Source organism: Dipodomys spectabilis, unplaced genomic scaffold, assembly GCF_019054845.1.
Source record: "Dipodomys spectabilis isolate Male_0828 unplaced genomic scaffold, ASM1905484v1 ptg000024l, whole genome shotgun sequence".
NCBI lineage: Eukaryota > Metazoa > Chordata > Mammalia > Rodentia > Heteromyidae > Dipodomys > Dipodomys spectabilis.
The window spans coordinates 3,660,435-3,676,286 of NW_024870701.1; the positions used below are offsets into that span (position 1 = coordinate 3,660,435).

The 15,852-nt window shown below is 36.6% G+C and overlaps 1 protein-coding gene across 1 annotated transcript in view; it reads left to right on the forward strand.

The window, feature by feature from the left end:
- The window catches only part of Greb1l (GREB1 like retinoic acid receptor coactivator), a 252,701-nt gene that overhangs the window by 146,267 nt on the left and 90,582 nt on the right, over positions 1-15,852 (forward strand). Inside the window, exons 5-7 of the mRNA XM_042675277.1 lie at positions 3,046-3,222; positions 9,583-9,759; positions 11,709-11,831. Coding sequence (XP_042531211.1) covers positions 3,046-3,222; positions 9,583-9,759; positions 11,709-11,831 — 477 coding nt within the window. The remainder of the gene's footprint in view (positions 1-3,045; positions 3,223-9,582; positions 9,760-11,708; positions 11,832-15,852) is intronic.

Sequence of the window (15,852 nt, forward strand, 5' to 3'; positions counted from 1 at the left end):
CCAGGGCCTCAGGCATGCAAGACAAGCGCTCTACCACTGAGCCACCTTCCCAGCCCCTCCAAACTTTTTTATAATCACTAAATTCCTTACCTTTGTAACATTAGATTTTTGGTGTTTTAGAAACGTATTAATGCATTTATATAATCTTGTAAGTCTGAAGAGTGAGTGTAGAGAATTAGTTTAACTTCCATATCTAGCCACAAGCATATTTAGGTACATTTGTACAATTAGTTTCTGCATTAGTTAATACAACTAGTGTTTCCCTGAGCTTCCCATCTTTAACCAGTAGGCCCCATTATATTATAAATTAAGCAGTATATCAATATATGTATACAACTGAAAATCAAAACAGTTTGAAATTTTGTTATAGTCAAAAACATACAATGATATAGAGTTTGTCTGAATGAGTGATGAGCTCATTCAGCTTGTTTCCATGAATCCTGCACATGTAGGTGGATGGAAGGTCCTTATCACATTCTACTTTTAAAAATGGGATCTAAGAAAAATCAGTTCATTTTAAGAAACTGATAATATTATCTATTTAAGTTTCACTTATAATTTCCATTTCTCTTGGAGCAACTTCCTGAATCCCTGGAATTTGTGATAACTACTTGAGAAATGATCATCAGAATGTTCCATATAACTGTAATGTTCTAAAAAGCTTGTAATAAATTGTAAATTGGTGCAAGCTTGTGGTGTCCATCCAGCTACTCTTTCTTATAGAGTGACTAAGTTGTAGAAAGGTTGGATCACCATTTCAAGAGCTTCCCAGAGCTCCCTGTTTTCCTTTCCTAGGCAACCATAGACTTCTCATTATCCCTATACCTTTTGGAATGATATTTGAAATGTTTTGCCTTTTGTAGTAAGTCATACTTTTAATTAAGGTATTATATCCTGAGGGAAAAATTTTCAGGTTTATTGTCTATATGCAAATTAGAATTTCTTTGATTTAATGGTGCTCTTTTTAGTACTTTAAAATGCTTCCTAAATACTACTTTAGAATTTGACTAAAAAGTTTGTGTTCTCTCAAGCTAATGTTTCATACCTGTAATCCTAGATACTCACTCAGGATGCTGAGATCTGAGGAGTGTGGTTAGCCCACACAAGAAACTCTGTGAGGTTTTTTTTTTGGGGGGGGGGGGGTGTCAGTCATAGGGCTTGAACTCTGGTCTAGCGCTCTACCACTTGAGCCAGAGGGCCACTTCTGGCTTTTTCTGCCTATGTGGTGCTGAGGAATTGAACCCAGGGCCTCATACATGCAAGGCAATCACTCTACCATTGAGCCACCTTCCCTGCCTGAAGGTGTAGCTCAGGCTGGTCTCAAACTCAGGATCCTCCTGCCTCATCCTCCTCCTTTGATTATCGACATTTGCCACCAAAGCAGTCTAAGATTCTTATCGCCAATTAACTACCAACCCCAGTGCTAACACAAAAAAGAAAGAGAGGAAAGGAAAGAAGGAAGGAAGGAAGGAAGGAAGGAAAGAAGGATGGAAGGAAGGAAGGAAGGAAAGAAGGAAGGGAGGGAGGGAGGGAAGAGAAAGAAAAAGAAAGGAAGGAGGGAGGGGAGGAAGAGAAGAAAGGGAGAAAGGGAAGGAGGGAGGGAGAGAGAAAGAAGGAAAGAAAGAAAGAGAAAGAAAGAGAAAGAGAGCAAGCCCATGTTCATTCCTGGCAGTTTTACCACTGAATTATAACTGCTCTAAGCTTTTCTTTTGCCAAAATGAATAGTATACTTTTGTCTGTTCTTATGTGGCAAAATTCCCATGTTTTATATCATTGAATGTTACTGGACTCACATAACCTTGGGCAAGTTCTCTAACCTTTAAAGAGACTCAGTTTCTACATCTATGAAAAGAATTATATGATCCTACAAATTTTGAGAAAGTAGATATTCTATATAGTACAGTGTTCAAACTAGACGTGACTACTGGTAAGTACTTCACAAGTTTTAGCTGCCATCAATGTCATCCTCATCAACTCCCAACTCCTAAACCTGTGAACACTATCCATTAAGGAGAGTACAAGAAGCAGAACTTTTCCAGAGGTTTCCATGCATCCCCAAACTGTAAACTGAATAACGAATATGCTTCACATATATAAATGGCTTACTGCTAAATAAATATAGATTTTATACTGAATAATAAAATGTAGATTCATTTTGAATGGTAAAAGAATTCATAGTAACTTGGATATATTTTTCTTATATCATGGCCTTTAATGAAAGTTGAACTAATTTTTGTGAATGTTAAATGAGATCTACAAGCTTGAAATAGTGGAGCTCCATTGTCTTTATTGTTTGAGGATTTGTTATGTTGACTTTTTTTCAGTTCCATCACTTGCGTTTAAGGTTTGAAGACCCAGATCATATGGTAGATTTTTATGCACTACAGTTTCATACAATGGTTCGGTACAGTTTTTTTTTTTTTCTCATGTGTTTCACTGATTGTTTTCAATTGTCTATTGGCATCTAATCAAAATAATATGTGATTTAATGCTGGCAGAATCCAACATGGTTCTTCCCTACTTTCTTTTGGGTGGTGATGATGGTGCTACCCCCAGCTTTGTATGTGGAGTATCAGATAAACATTTCCCAACCTTACACATCTCCCCCAAATAGCATTTGTCATATAAACAATTCATCTATTGTTGGAAGTAACAAAACCCTATTGAAATTAGGTTAAGTAAAAATGAAGATAATTTGAATTAAGTTAAAATGAAAGAAAAAATTGCTCTGTGCACATAAAAACTATAAAAACTTGAAAGCTTTTTTAATGAAATTTTCAAAGTTTGTTGTCCATTTGCTATTGCCTTATTTGTCGATCAAAAGATAAAGAATTGTTGTGACCAAACCAGATAGAAATATCTTCTTTTAGTACCTTTCAACACAATTCAGAAGGGCATATAGGATAAATCTGTCTTCTGGTTGGAGTCCATAGGCCTTCCTTTTAGTCCTAGATGTGATTCCTGTAAATTACTATCCTCCCAGTGGGAAAATAAGAAAACATACCCCCCCAAATATTTTACTATTTCCTTTTTAATGCTTTCTAGGTTTTTGTCAAGCAGGAAAGGATTTGCGTTTGGTATCACTCTGTATGGAACAAATCGACATCCCAGCAGGATTCCTCCTGGTGGGGGCCAAATCTCCCAATCTTCCTGAACATATCCTAGTGTGTGCTGTAGACAAGCGATTCCTACCAGATGATAATGGGAAAAATGCACTTTTAGGTGAGTATTTCATGCCTGTAATATTACTTCTGGGCAGATGTTAAATGCAAGCTTATTTAAAATTACCACAGCATTAAAAAATACAGCTGGGCATAGAAGTTCCTACCTGTCAGTAATCCTAACACTGGGAGACTGAGACTAGAAGATCATGAATTCAAGGCCAACCTAGACTACATAGTAATTCTCTTGTCTCAAGCAAAATAAAATTATATGTATCTAACATTATATATTATGCATTTATTACATATTGTCATGTTATTTATTATAGTACATATTACATATATGATTTTATATAATTATATATAATATACATATAATTCATGTATATCAGAATTAGTTGATTAGTTTAGATCAATTTTTTTCTTTAAGCATTTAAAAAGTTAGTTTCACTGGTTATTGTCAAAATGTTTCCCTTAATTAAGAGGCAATTCTGACCAAATGTTATATTAACAGCATACAATTTGTCAAAAAATGATATTCTGGTGCTGAGTGTAGTTCAGTACTAGAGCACTACTTGTCTAGAAGGTACCAGGCCCTGAGTTCAATACCAGCACAAAACAAGTTTTTGTAAAACAAAGTGCAACATACTCTATATAGTCATTAATCTAAAACTTATGTCAACTCTCATTTATTTGGTGGATTTTCTACTTTGTAAGGCAGTTTTTCATTCTACCCACTATTCCTTTCTATACTTGACAGATGCGATTCCTACTTTACTTTTAACATTAGTTCACCTAAAACAACTACGAGTCTAGAAATGATAAGAAATAGATAGTATTATCTCAGAACTGTTTGACTTTCTCGACTTACAATACTAGCATCTCCACAACATATTTTTATATTTATGTTATATATTATATTTGTATATATTTTATATCTTTCATAATTTTGGGGGTCAATACTGGCGTTTAACTCAGAGCCTTGAGTTTGTTAGGCAAGTGCCTACCACTTGAGCTACACTTCTAGTTCTTTTTGCTTTTAGTTATTTTTCAGATAGGACTGGCTTTATACCTTGATTCTCTTATTTATGCTACCTGAGTAGTTAGAATTATAGATATGCATGACTATACCCAGCTTGCTTTGTTGAGCTGGGGTCTTGCTAACTTTTGTCTGAACTTTAGTCCTCCAGATCTCAGTCTCCCAGGTAGGGGGAATTGTGAACACTGCACCCAGCCCATCAATCACTATCTTAAGTCAGAAGGTGACTCTGTACATGCTTTTTGAAGGCTTCTTAAATTGTAGTCTAGAGCCCTCATGATTCTGGCACGTAGGAAAAGAAGTGACAATTTCCATGTTTCATAAATCTCACAAAAATGTTTACTTATTCTTTAAGTGAAATTGAATATATAGTTTAATATATGTTTAATGATAAAGCTTATGCACTGCCCCAAATTACCAGAGAAAGTTCACCTACTCAATTTGTTCATTCATTCATTCAATACTATTTTCTCAAAATGTGCTGGATATGAGAAATAATGCATAGTAGAGTGCTTGCCTAGCACGCATGAAGCCCTGGGTTCAATTTCTCAGTACCACATAAACAGAAAAAGCCAGAAGTGGTGCTGTGGCTCAAGTGGTAGAATGCTAGCCTTGAGCAAAAGAAGCTCAGGGACAGTGCATAGACCCTGAGTTCAAGACCCAGGACTGGAAAAATAAATAAATAAATAATGCTGCACTATGACTTGGAGGCACCAAAATTATAAGGCATAATCCTTTCTTTTACAGAACTTACAAGTTGGTAGTATAAAACTGTTGTGGCATTTTTATCTAGTTTTTTTTTCTTTTGTCGGTCATGGGGCTTGAACTCTGGGCCTGGGCGCTGTCCCTCAGCTCTTCAGCTCAAGGCGAGCGCTCTACCACTTGAGCTACAGCGCCACTTCTGGTTTTCTGGTGGTTTATTGGAGATGGGAGTCTCACAGTCTCTCCTGCCCGGGCTGGCTTTGAACCGCCATCCTCAGATCTCAGCCTCCTGAGTAGCTAGGATTACAGGCGTGAGACACCAGCGCCCGGCCATTTTTAGCATTTTTAAAACCTTACAATCTATTGAAATAAATCAAGGTCAGCTCTGACTAGACACTGAAAAAGAAAACAATCATAATCCCTTTTTGGTCAATGATTCTTGCACAACTAGGGGAATTCTGTTATAATACATCATGGAAAGACACAGAAAATACCATCAGAATAGTATACTACATAGTCCTCTGTGTGTGTGTGTGTGTGTGTGTGTGTGTGCGCGTGCGCACACATGCACTCGTCCTGGGGCTTGAATTCAGGGCCTAGTTGCTGTCTCTGAGCTTTTGTGTTCACTCAGTCTAGCGCTCTACCACTTGGGCCACAACTCCACTTCTCAGTTTTAGGTGATTAGTTGGAGATAAGACTTTCCTGCTTGGGCTGGTTATGAACAATGATCTTCAGATCTCACCTCCTGAGAAGCCAGGGCTATAGACTTGAGTCACTACTGCCTTCTCAAATTCCTTTATAATCAGCAATCTGACACAATATCCATAGACTTTGGAACCAGAACTGCATTTAAGTCCCAGATTTAAGCTAGGTGAGGTGGCTTCCATCTGTAATCCTAGCACTTGGAAGGTTCAGGCAAGAAGATTGTGACCCCGCTCTCTCTGTCTGCCTACATCTATCTATCTAGATAAGATTTACCAGCTAGTATTTTAGGAACTTGAAGTAGATTAAGAACTTGAAGTCTCAGATTTCTCATCTACATAAAGGGGCCAATAATAGCTACCTTTCATGCTCTAAAAATGAGATGAGCTGTTTATAAGGCACCCACCTTGCATAACCTGGCACATTTTTCTTTCTAAGTATAAATGGACATAATGTTTCACTAGTCACTTCTCCACAGAAAAATATATAGTACAACAGTATTGTAGAAGGTTTTTCTTGGATCAGTGCATTGGTGAGATTTTTGCATGTCCAGTACTATATTATCTAAAAACAGTTTTTACTTATGATAGAAGTTTTAGTATGCACTAAGAGAATTTATTTTATTTTATTTTATTTGTCGGTCATAGGGCCTGAACTCTGAGCCTGGGCGCTGTCCCTGAGCTCTTCAGCTCAAGGCTAGCACCCTACCACTTGAGCCACAGCACCACTAACGGCTTTTTCTCCTTATGTGGTGCTGAAGAATCGAACCCAGGGCCTCATGCATGCAAGGCAAGCGCTCTACCACTGAGCCACCTTCCCAGCCCCTAGAGAATTTGCTTTTTAAAGATTCAACTATTCTGGGACCCTTGTGGACTCCAGTATCAATTTTTCTAAAACTTGGTTAAAGCATGCTGATTTCAAAGGCTGTAGGAAAATCGATTTAAAATTATACTCATCTATTTGGCAGTGCACGTGCTCCAAATCTAACATGCGATTGGAAGACTTGACCACCAGGAAAACTAGAAATGTAATTCAGGTATAAGAGATGGAACTTTTCATTACTGATATAGCAAGAGCTTTGAAAAGGTACTATTTCTTGAGAGCTAAGGCTAATCATGCTGAAACCACACAAGAGTAGTCACAACTAACTCTGGTGGAATTTAACTCTTTCGTATGTTAGCTGTCATCATTAACATGGAGGTTCTTTTTGCAGATGGTGCAGGCAAGTGATTCTTTCACATTTGCTTTTTATCTTAGAGAATATTCACAAAGGAAAAGATAAAAAATGAAGCCCAACCTCACTAGCTGTTCATTCAGCTGAAACCAGTCATTTCAGAATTACCTGGACCTACCACACACACCTTATTTTTCAGCCCTGTTCTTAATTATTTCAGGTGAAAACCTCTTATAGCTTTCTTTTTCTGTTTGGGTGAGGTATACCTATCTCACAGATCAAGCAGTTTTTCATCAGGAATCACTTGAGATATAAGTTCTACAAGGGCAGGGGCTTCGTCTTATTGTTCAGTACTGATATATAGTACCTGAAACAGTGACTGATACACTGTAGAGTATAAGTGTTTATTGGATGGGTGGATCAATGAGTTTAGGAACTTAGTGAATTAGACAGTCATTGACAACTTTTGGCAGGGCCCACTGACTTCAAGGTATTGAGAACTGGGCAAATATTTTCCAATATAATCCATCTGAATTATAAAATTATGTTGTTCCTTTCTTATAAAGTAACAGTAATAAATTATTAGTTCTATATAGTTGACTAGAGATTATGATTATCTCTTTTGTATGACTTATTTTCTAATGCTGAACAAAATGACTGACATAAAGATAGGTACTCAATAAATAATTGTTGAATGAATAGTAATAAAGTGGCCTGCATATTTATAGATAATTTGAATTGATTGTTAGCATTCTAAAATGAGGACATTGTAAGATATTCTCTTTAATCCTGTGATGTTTCTCTTTTCTCCTTATCATTGTTAATTATATACCAGGTTGGTTTAGGGATTTGAAAAGTGTCACTTCAGTGAATTTATTTTCAGTTAGTTATTTATATAGAGATATATTGTCTTTATACACTACGGAATGCTGCTTTTTTTTTGGGGGGGGGGGGGTCCAGTCATGGGCCTGAACTCTGGGCCTGGGCTCTGTCCCTCAGCTCTTCAGCTCAAGGCTAGCACTCTACCACTTGAGCCGCAGCACCACTTCCGGCTTTTTTTCCTTTTTGCTTATGTGGTGCTGGGGAATCGAACCCAGGGCCTCATGCATGCAAGGCAAGTGCTCTGCCACTGAGCCACCTTCCCAACCCGGAATGCCACCTTTTTTTTTTTTTTTCTTTTGTCAGTCGTGGGGCTTGAACTCTGGGCCTGGGCGCTGTCCCTCAGCTCTTCAGCTCAAGGCGAGCGCTCTACCACTTGAGCCACAGCGCCACTTCCGGTTTTCTGGTGGTTTATTGGAGATAGAAGTCTCACGGTCTTTCCTGCCCGGGCTGGCTTTGAACCGCGATCCTCAGATCTCAGCCTCCTGAGTAGCTAGGATTACAGGCGTGAGCCACCAGCGCCCGGCTTGGAATGCCACCTTTTTATCTTCAACTGTTGTCCTGTTCATCTGTAGACTTCAAATATGTTTTGTTCTCATCAGAAACAACCAAAGGAACTTACTGTTACTTCCAACCTATTCCTTTGTATATCAAGGGGGACTGAAATGCTGGTTTTCAATAAAGCAAAACATTGCTCTGTGTGCACACACATGTGTGTGTGCATGCATGCACACACATGCACCAGTACTGGAGCTTGAACTTAGGGCCTTAAGTTCTGACTCCACACTCATGACTGGCACTCTACAACTTGAGCCATGCCTCCAGCAATGTCTTATTCTCCCTATTTCATCTGTCTTCTCTATCTTACACCTCCTGTTTGAACCAGACCATTAAAAGTCTTATTTTGTTTGAGTACTCTGGGTAAGGAGTTGCTCAAATGTTAGATCTAAAGGAAAAATAAGCTAGTTTGAATAAACAGGAAACAAGAATGCCATGGAGCTCCTGTCAGAAAGTAAAACTAGATCTCATAGGAGCTGAAATTGAGTGTTCTGAATCTGCACATTGATGTCCATATCAACTCTCTTCTCTGAAGATCAGCTTCCTCTTCACAACTTTTACAAAATTTTACAAACGCAGAGTCCAGTATCATTGGACTGACTTTGTTTGTTGCAAAATCCCAGAAGAAAGATTTTTTTCTGCTTTACATTTGGTCAGATATTGCTCATGGATTTATTACCTATGGCCATGGCAGCTTGTTCTTGTAGTGAGCTGGGCAGAGAATCAGGACTAAGACTGACAGATTCTTAAGAAGGAATCCATGAGAAAAAATAATGAAACTGGGAGCTAGTGGCTCACGCCTGTAAACCCTAGCTACTCAGGAGGCTGAGTAGCAGTTCAAAGCCAGCCCAAGCAGGAAAGTCCATGAGACTTAATTACCTTTAATTAACCACCAGAAAACTGGAAGTAGAACTGTAGTAGAGGGCTAGCCATCAGCAGAAAAGCTCAGGAACAACTGTACCCAGGCCCTGAATTCAAAACCCATGAGTGACCCCCCCCCCAAAAAAAAAGAAGAAAAAGAAAAAGATGTCTCTAGGACCAAGGTTTTCTTTATATATATATATATATATATATATATATATATATATATATATATATATATATATAAAATAGGAATAATCTCTGTCATGATACTATCTACTGTATTTCCTTATCTATTATCTTGTTGGAGCAGCATTTAAATTATATCCAGTCTTCTACTCTTTTAAAAAGAATTCTAAAAAAAATGTTAACCAAGTTTTCCTTTTGAATTATTTCCTTAAAATTAGGAGATATTATACAAATTAAAATTAGCATATTATACAAAGAAATTGAGAAATTGTGTCAACTTAGAAGGCCACCAGTACCATTGGTTTTCCTCATTCCAGGGTTTTCTGGAAATTGTATCGGCTGTGGAGAAAGAGGATTTCGGTATTTCACGGAATTTTCCAACCACATTAACTTGAAGCTCACCACTCAGCCTAAGAAGCAGAAGCACTTAAAGTACTACCTAGTCAGAACCTCCCAGGGTGTACTGTCAAAAGGACCTCTTATCTGCTGGAAAGGTAATCAAATTCCTGGAGGGGAAGAGGAGGGAATGGAGATAGAGTGATGGCGACCAGTGACTCTTACAGGGTTCAGAGTACAGGTGTGATACAGATAAAGAGCTCAAGTTCAGAGGCTCTCCAAAAATGTGAAACCCTTTAGTAGGTTATTGACTTGATCCTTTTATTTTTAAAGGAGATATTTAGGGAAGTACATGTCTGCATTTGACTTTTGGGAAGCAGTGCAGTTCTCAGGGGAGAAAATAAGCAACACTTTCTAGGTCTCTTTTCATTTAGAGAGGACTTCAAAGTGTCAGATACTCAGTTTTTCTTTAATTCTTTGGTAATTTTCAAGGATCTATATTTTTCTATTTTAATTTGTCCAGAACCTACCTGGAATAAACACTGTAGTCTTTATAATGCCAGGGAAACTGCCTTGACAAAGTTTTGGTCCTTTTAAATTAGGAAGAACCTAACTTACTCATACAAATAAATCCAGTAGAAATTTCACATCTTCATGTGCTTGATAGAAACTGCTACAATGTCTGTGCATTGTTGCAATGCATTTGAGTTTATTCAGCAGTTTCTTAGATGCTAAGATTTTTTCTTCCATAAAATAATTCCTTAATGTTTCTGTTTGTTGCCTATATATGACTGTTGTCTGACAAACAATAGCAGAATATATCTAAATTGCAATATATTTGTCTCTTGAGTCCTTCACTGTAATTACTCTTGCTTGCATTCGAAGTGGCATTTATGTAATTTCTTAGGAAATGGGTTTGTGTTCCAAGCAAGGTATCATCAGAACTTGAATCTTGGAAATACTGGCTCATAAACCTGGTGAATTATAGATAACTTTCTTAATAAAGTCTGAAGATTTTTCCTGTAGGAAAATAGCTTTGAATGTCATAAACCCTAATTAAAGTGTAGAAATAAGGCGCCTATCACCTCTCTACCTTTTAACTTTCTTCTCCAAGATTTTGTACTGATTATATAAAATATATTTAACTTCTTGCTTTTCAAAGGTTTGAAAAACCTTGTGTATATAGAAGTTGCTATTTTGAAACTGGAATTGTTTATGTATGTAAACATAATATCAATGCATCTAATACATATAACCTGGAGTTTTTAGATCAAAATACAGTATCTCTTTATAGAAGCCCTTGAGAAGACTGCCCTTAGCTCTTGCAAACTTGGAAACTTCCTAGAACCCTCTAATATTAATTTTTCATTTACAACTATTTATATACTTCTATTTCACATGCTACTTTTTATAATTTAGTTGGAACTAATGATCCATTAATGGTTATAGTCTTCATTACTTACCTACATCAGTACAAAGTGTTGTTAATGTATTATACCAGTATCCCAACAACAGATACTTAATATGCAATTGTGAAGTGCATGATTAATAATCAATTTATGCCTGCTATTTCTATAAATAAGAAGGGAAACATTAAGAATTTATAATTTTTTAATCTTCTTTGCATTTTTATTACTTCTATATTTGGACATAAATTAAGATTGAGTAGAAAATATTGAAAGCAGATTAGACAGAATCAAAGTTACTGTTCTACACTTAAACAAATCCTGGACAGGAGGTTAACTGGTATTTGAAAAGCTTATCAGATTTTTTATGTTATTGATATTTCAGCCTCTCTCTTACCCATAAAACCAATGGCTACATTGGTTATGAGCATTTTTCTCCAGAGAACTAATCTGTGGGAAACAAAGGCTTGATTGTTTTTTCCTTTTAAGCATGACATCCGGTCCTAGGAACAACAGTCCTCCTAGCTGAACATTCTATACTGTTTGGAGTCAGGGTTAGGGGAAGGTGATATCTCACTCATAAAGGAAGCCACTGCTATCTAAAGAGTAGCTTTTTGTTTAAGAGATTTTATGGATCATGTCTCCATTACTTGTTTAAACAGAATATTGACCTGTTCATATAATGTGGTTTTTCTTTCCAGAATGTAGAAGCCGACAATCCTCTGCTACTTGTCATTCTATTAAACCAAACTCTTCTGTGTCATCAACTGTGACCCCAGAAAATGGAACAACTAATGGATACAAAACAGGATTCACTCAAACAGGTATGAGTCACTTTCTTATGTCATTTATGACCAGGACTTAAGTCCAAACAAATATTACTTGTTAGAACTCAATCTTTGGATGAATAGGACTCAAGTCCTATTGGTTCCACCAGTGGTAGACAGAGAATAGAAACAGGAACTGACAATTGGTAGGAAACTTACCTCAACCATAGGATATGATGCTAGAAGAGTCTGACCATAGGCAATAAGAAGAAACCCAGACATCACAGCTATCAAGTGGAATGTACTGCGACAGATTCATGAAGACTGGACTCCCAGGATAGGACTCTACCTAAGCCCATAGAATATTAAAGATAGTAGTAAACACCTAGATACAAAGTAAGGTCCCAGACCCAGTGTGTTATTACACCCTATGCCTGTAATAATAATGCTCATAGTGAGACCCTGTCTTAAAAAAAAAGTGTGTGTGTGGGAGAATAAAAAGTAAGGCATTAAGGTAGGATTATGAAACTATATAAATCCAGAATCTAGTTTCTAATGGTACAATAAAAGGGCTTGATTACACATAACCAGACAAAGTTTTAGTGCCTGAGACCAGTTTACAGTATCAGGGCCTGAATGCAGAAAGGCTGATCTGATACCAAGCAGATTTGCTACTCTTCCAAGGCTTCTAAAGAATTCTTCCAGTATGGAGCCCTGGTGTAGGCCCTGAGGTCAAGATAAGTCTGCAGGTGGGACTGGATGGCTCCAGGTGTCTGACAAGTAGAGAGTTGTAATTGAAAACAGCACAGCAGATAGCAATTGAGAAAAATGATTCAGAATCTGTACAGTTGTATTTTAGGCAATGAAAGTGTTTTTAAAAATTTGTGAATTATGTTTTCAACACACTTGTTTTGTCTTTTTTATACCATTTTACCCATGTGAGATGCAAACTTTATATGCATATGTGCTTTACCAGTATCCACTCAACCACAACTCAAAAGATATCTTTATTCACTACTTAACATACAGCTTTCAAATTTATGTGAGTTTCTGATGAGCTAATAAATTAATTGTTTTTTTAAATGAATAAAGTTAGCAATAATGCAAGAAGGAACAAGATAATTTTATTTGTAGCACTTCTCACTATGTGCCTGCATTAGGAAAATTTCATTCTGGATTAAAAATGTATTTTAAGCTGTTCAGAAGATGTAGATAGATCCTGTAATCTAAGAGAGAGATCATTTCTCTTTAGAAGAGATGAAAGAACATCATGTCATTAGGTATTCAAAAAGCAAAACAGATGGCATTTGGCTCTTGTCATTGTAAGATTAGCCTTTATTACATTGAAGACATATCTATTTGTCCTCCTAGAATATTATTTTTATTATTTTGATGAATTCCCCTATCTTTCCCTAAGTCATAGGGCTAAAACTTTAAACCAGTATAAAAAAATTAATGTTTGGCTCATTTAAACAAAAATGCACCAAGTATCTATTATGGTCTAAGAATTTTATCATATGCTATAAGGCAGGGTTCCTGTACTGGACTGACAACTTCAACAATTTAAAATCCATCTTTAAATAGAGGAGATTAAAAAGCAACAAAACATGTTAGCGTTCCTAAGGGGAAAGATGGTTGCCTTAAATAACAAGTTGTACCTGGTAATGAAAAGTTATTAAAATGTCAATATCTAATAATACAATTTTAGTCATACCAGGAAGTATATTTTGAAAGAAATATTTTTCTGAAAGAAGAAATAGGGCTTTTGGAAACATTCAGGCCCCCAGAGCCATGAAGAGATGGAGGCAACAGAGAGGGAGAAGGTCACTGACTGACTCACAGTGAACAAAACTGGCCAAGTATTAGTCTAATATCCTTGCATGTTCCCTGTAGAGGCATAAGAAGTAACTGACCATGAAACTAGTTATTAACAATCTTAGGTGCAATCTAGAGAATTTACTAAAAGGAAATACCTTTGTAAGTAAGGTTTTGAATCTAAAACTTTCACATTGATGAATTTATGTTTATAGGTACATGGACAATAATTTTTCTGACATTCGTTGAATGTAAACTAGCTTTAAGAGGTTCATGTTAACATTGTGGTATCACTATGACAATATTATGCAACTTTTAGGATATGTAGCATCTAACTGTAAGATTCACTTTTCTATATGAGATTGTTTTTTCCTTAATCTTAATCTGCAGTCAGTGACTGTAATCAATGAAGATCCTGAAAGTTAAGTACACACAATTCATAGAATTTTAAGAAGGGATTGCCTTCCTACTTACATCTTATCAAGAGTACCATTTGACAAGCTCTGGAATGTTCTATACTTATTGGCTTGCTACTTATTCCTTTCTCATTTGCTTTGAACATTTTTGATAATTCAACATTTTTTGATAACTCAAATTTTGTCACCAATTTCAGAGACTTATTTTTCTCACTTGCTTACTTGAACTCTCTATGTATTTATCTTTTTGTGTTATGTATACATTATACACATATACAGATACAGAGATTGTTCAAATAAGGGCAAAATTCAAGAATAGATGGAAAAGTGCCAGGTGTTTTGGCAAACACAAGTAATCCCACCATACTCCAGGAAGCGAAGACAGGAGAAGTGAGAGTTTGGAGCCAGCCTGGCCTATAGAGTGAGATGTTGTCTCAAAAAAAAATAGAGGAAAATATTTTTTTCCAATCCAAGGTATTGAAATTTTCCATGTTTTCTTCTAAAGGTTTTAGTATTATAGCTCTTATAGTTTAGTCCAGAAGACATTTTGAGTTCATTTTTGTGTGTCCTAATGCAATAAGACTCTAAATATCTTTTTTGCATGTGTCTATCCAATTGTTCTAGACTATTTATTGAATATCTGTTTATTGGGTTTCTTCTTACCAGTCAACAACTGACCATAAATATAAGGAAATATAATCATGAAAAAATTAATCAAATGGGTCTTGTCAAAATTTAAAACAGGACTGGGAAGGTGGTTCAGTGGTATAGTGCTTGCCTTGCATGTATGAGGCCCTGGGTGCAATTCCTCAATACCACATAAGCAGAAAAAACTGGAAGTGGCTCTGTGGCTCAAGTGGTAGAGCACTAGCCTTGAGCTGAAGGGCTAAGGGACAGTGCCTAGGCCCAGAATTCAGACCCCACAACTGACAAAAAAAAAATATTTAAAACATACAGTTCAGAATATGTTGTTAAGAAAAGGAAATAAATAGTTTAGAGGAATGGCTCAAGTGGAGAAGTGACTGGGTAGCAAGCATGATGCCATGAATTCAGTTCCATTACCACCTAGAATAATAATTAAGCAGTTAATTTTAAAAAAGAAAAAACTACATTCTGGGAAAATAATTGCAAAATATATCTTTAGACCTGTGAGATACCTGTCTAATAATTCATTAGTGTCTAGAATTTATTTTATTTTTAATTTTTTATTATCTTTAAGTAGTTGTACAAAGAAGTTCCCACTCTATAAAACAGTATCTGAATACAAGGTGTCTGGCAGCATTGTCACCCATCGCTCCTAACCCACTCCTTCTCAAACTTTTCTTTTCTTCTTCTTTTTTTAAAATTGAGATTAGGTCGGGCTGGGAAAGTGGCTCAGTGGTAGAGCGCTTGCCTTGCATGCCTGAGGCCCTGGGTTCAATTCCTTAGCACCACTTAAGCAAAAAGAAAAAAGCCGGAAGTGGCGCTGTGGCTCAAGTGGTAGAGCATTAGCCTTGAGCTGAAGAGCTCAGGGACAGAGCCCAGGCCCAGAGTTCAGGCCCCACGACCGGACCCAAAAAAAAAAAAATTGAGGTTAGGTCTTTACATAAATTTCACATATTTCACAGTAGTGTGGAATAGTGATACTTAGTCACAAACACATTTTAACCTTCACAAGATAAATTGTCATTATCATGGTCTATAAAGTTTGTGAATTCTATGAGCTTTGACAATACAATTTTTTTCTTCCACATCAGGTGATATTTACATTTCTTTCCTTTTGCTTAGTGTAGGCTGTTCCCTCTTTCCCTCTCATTCATCCCTTCCCATCGCTGTCTTTGGGTTGCTTAGTTCACTTGCAGCTGATT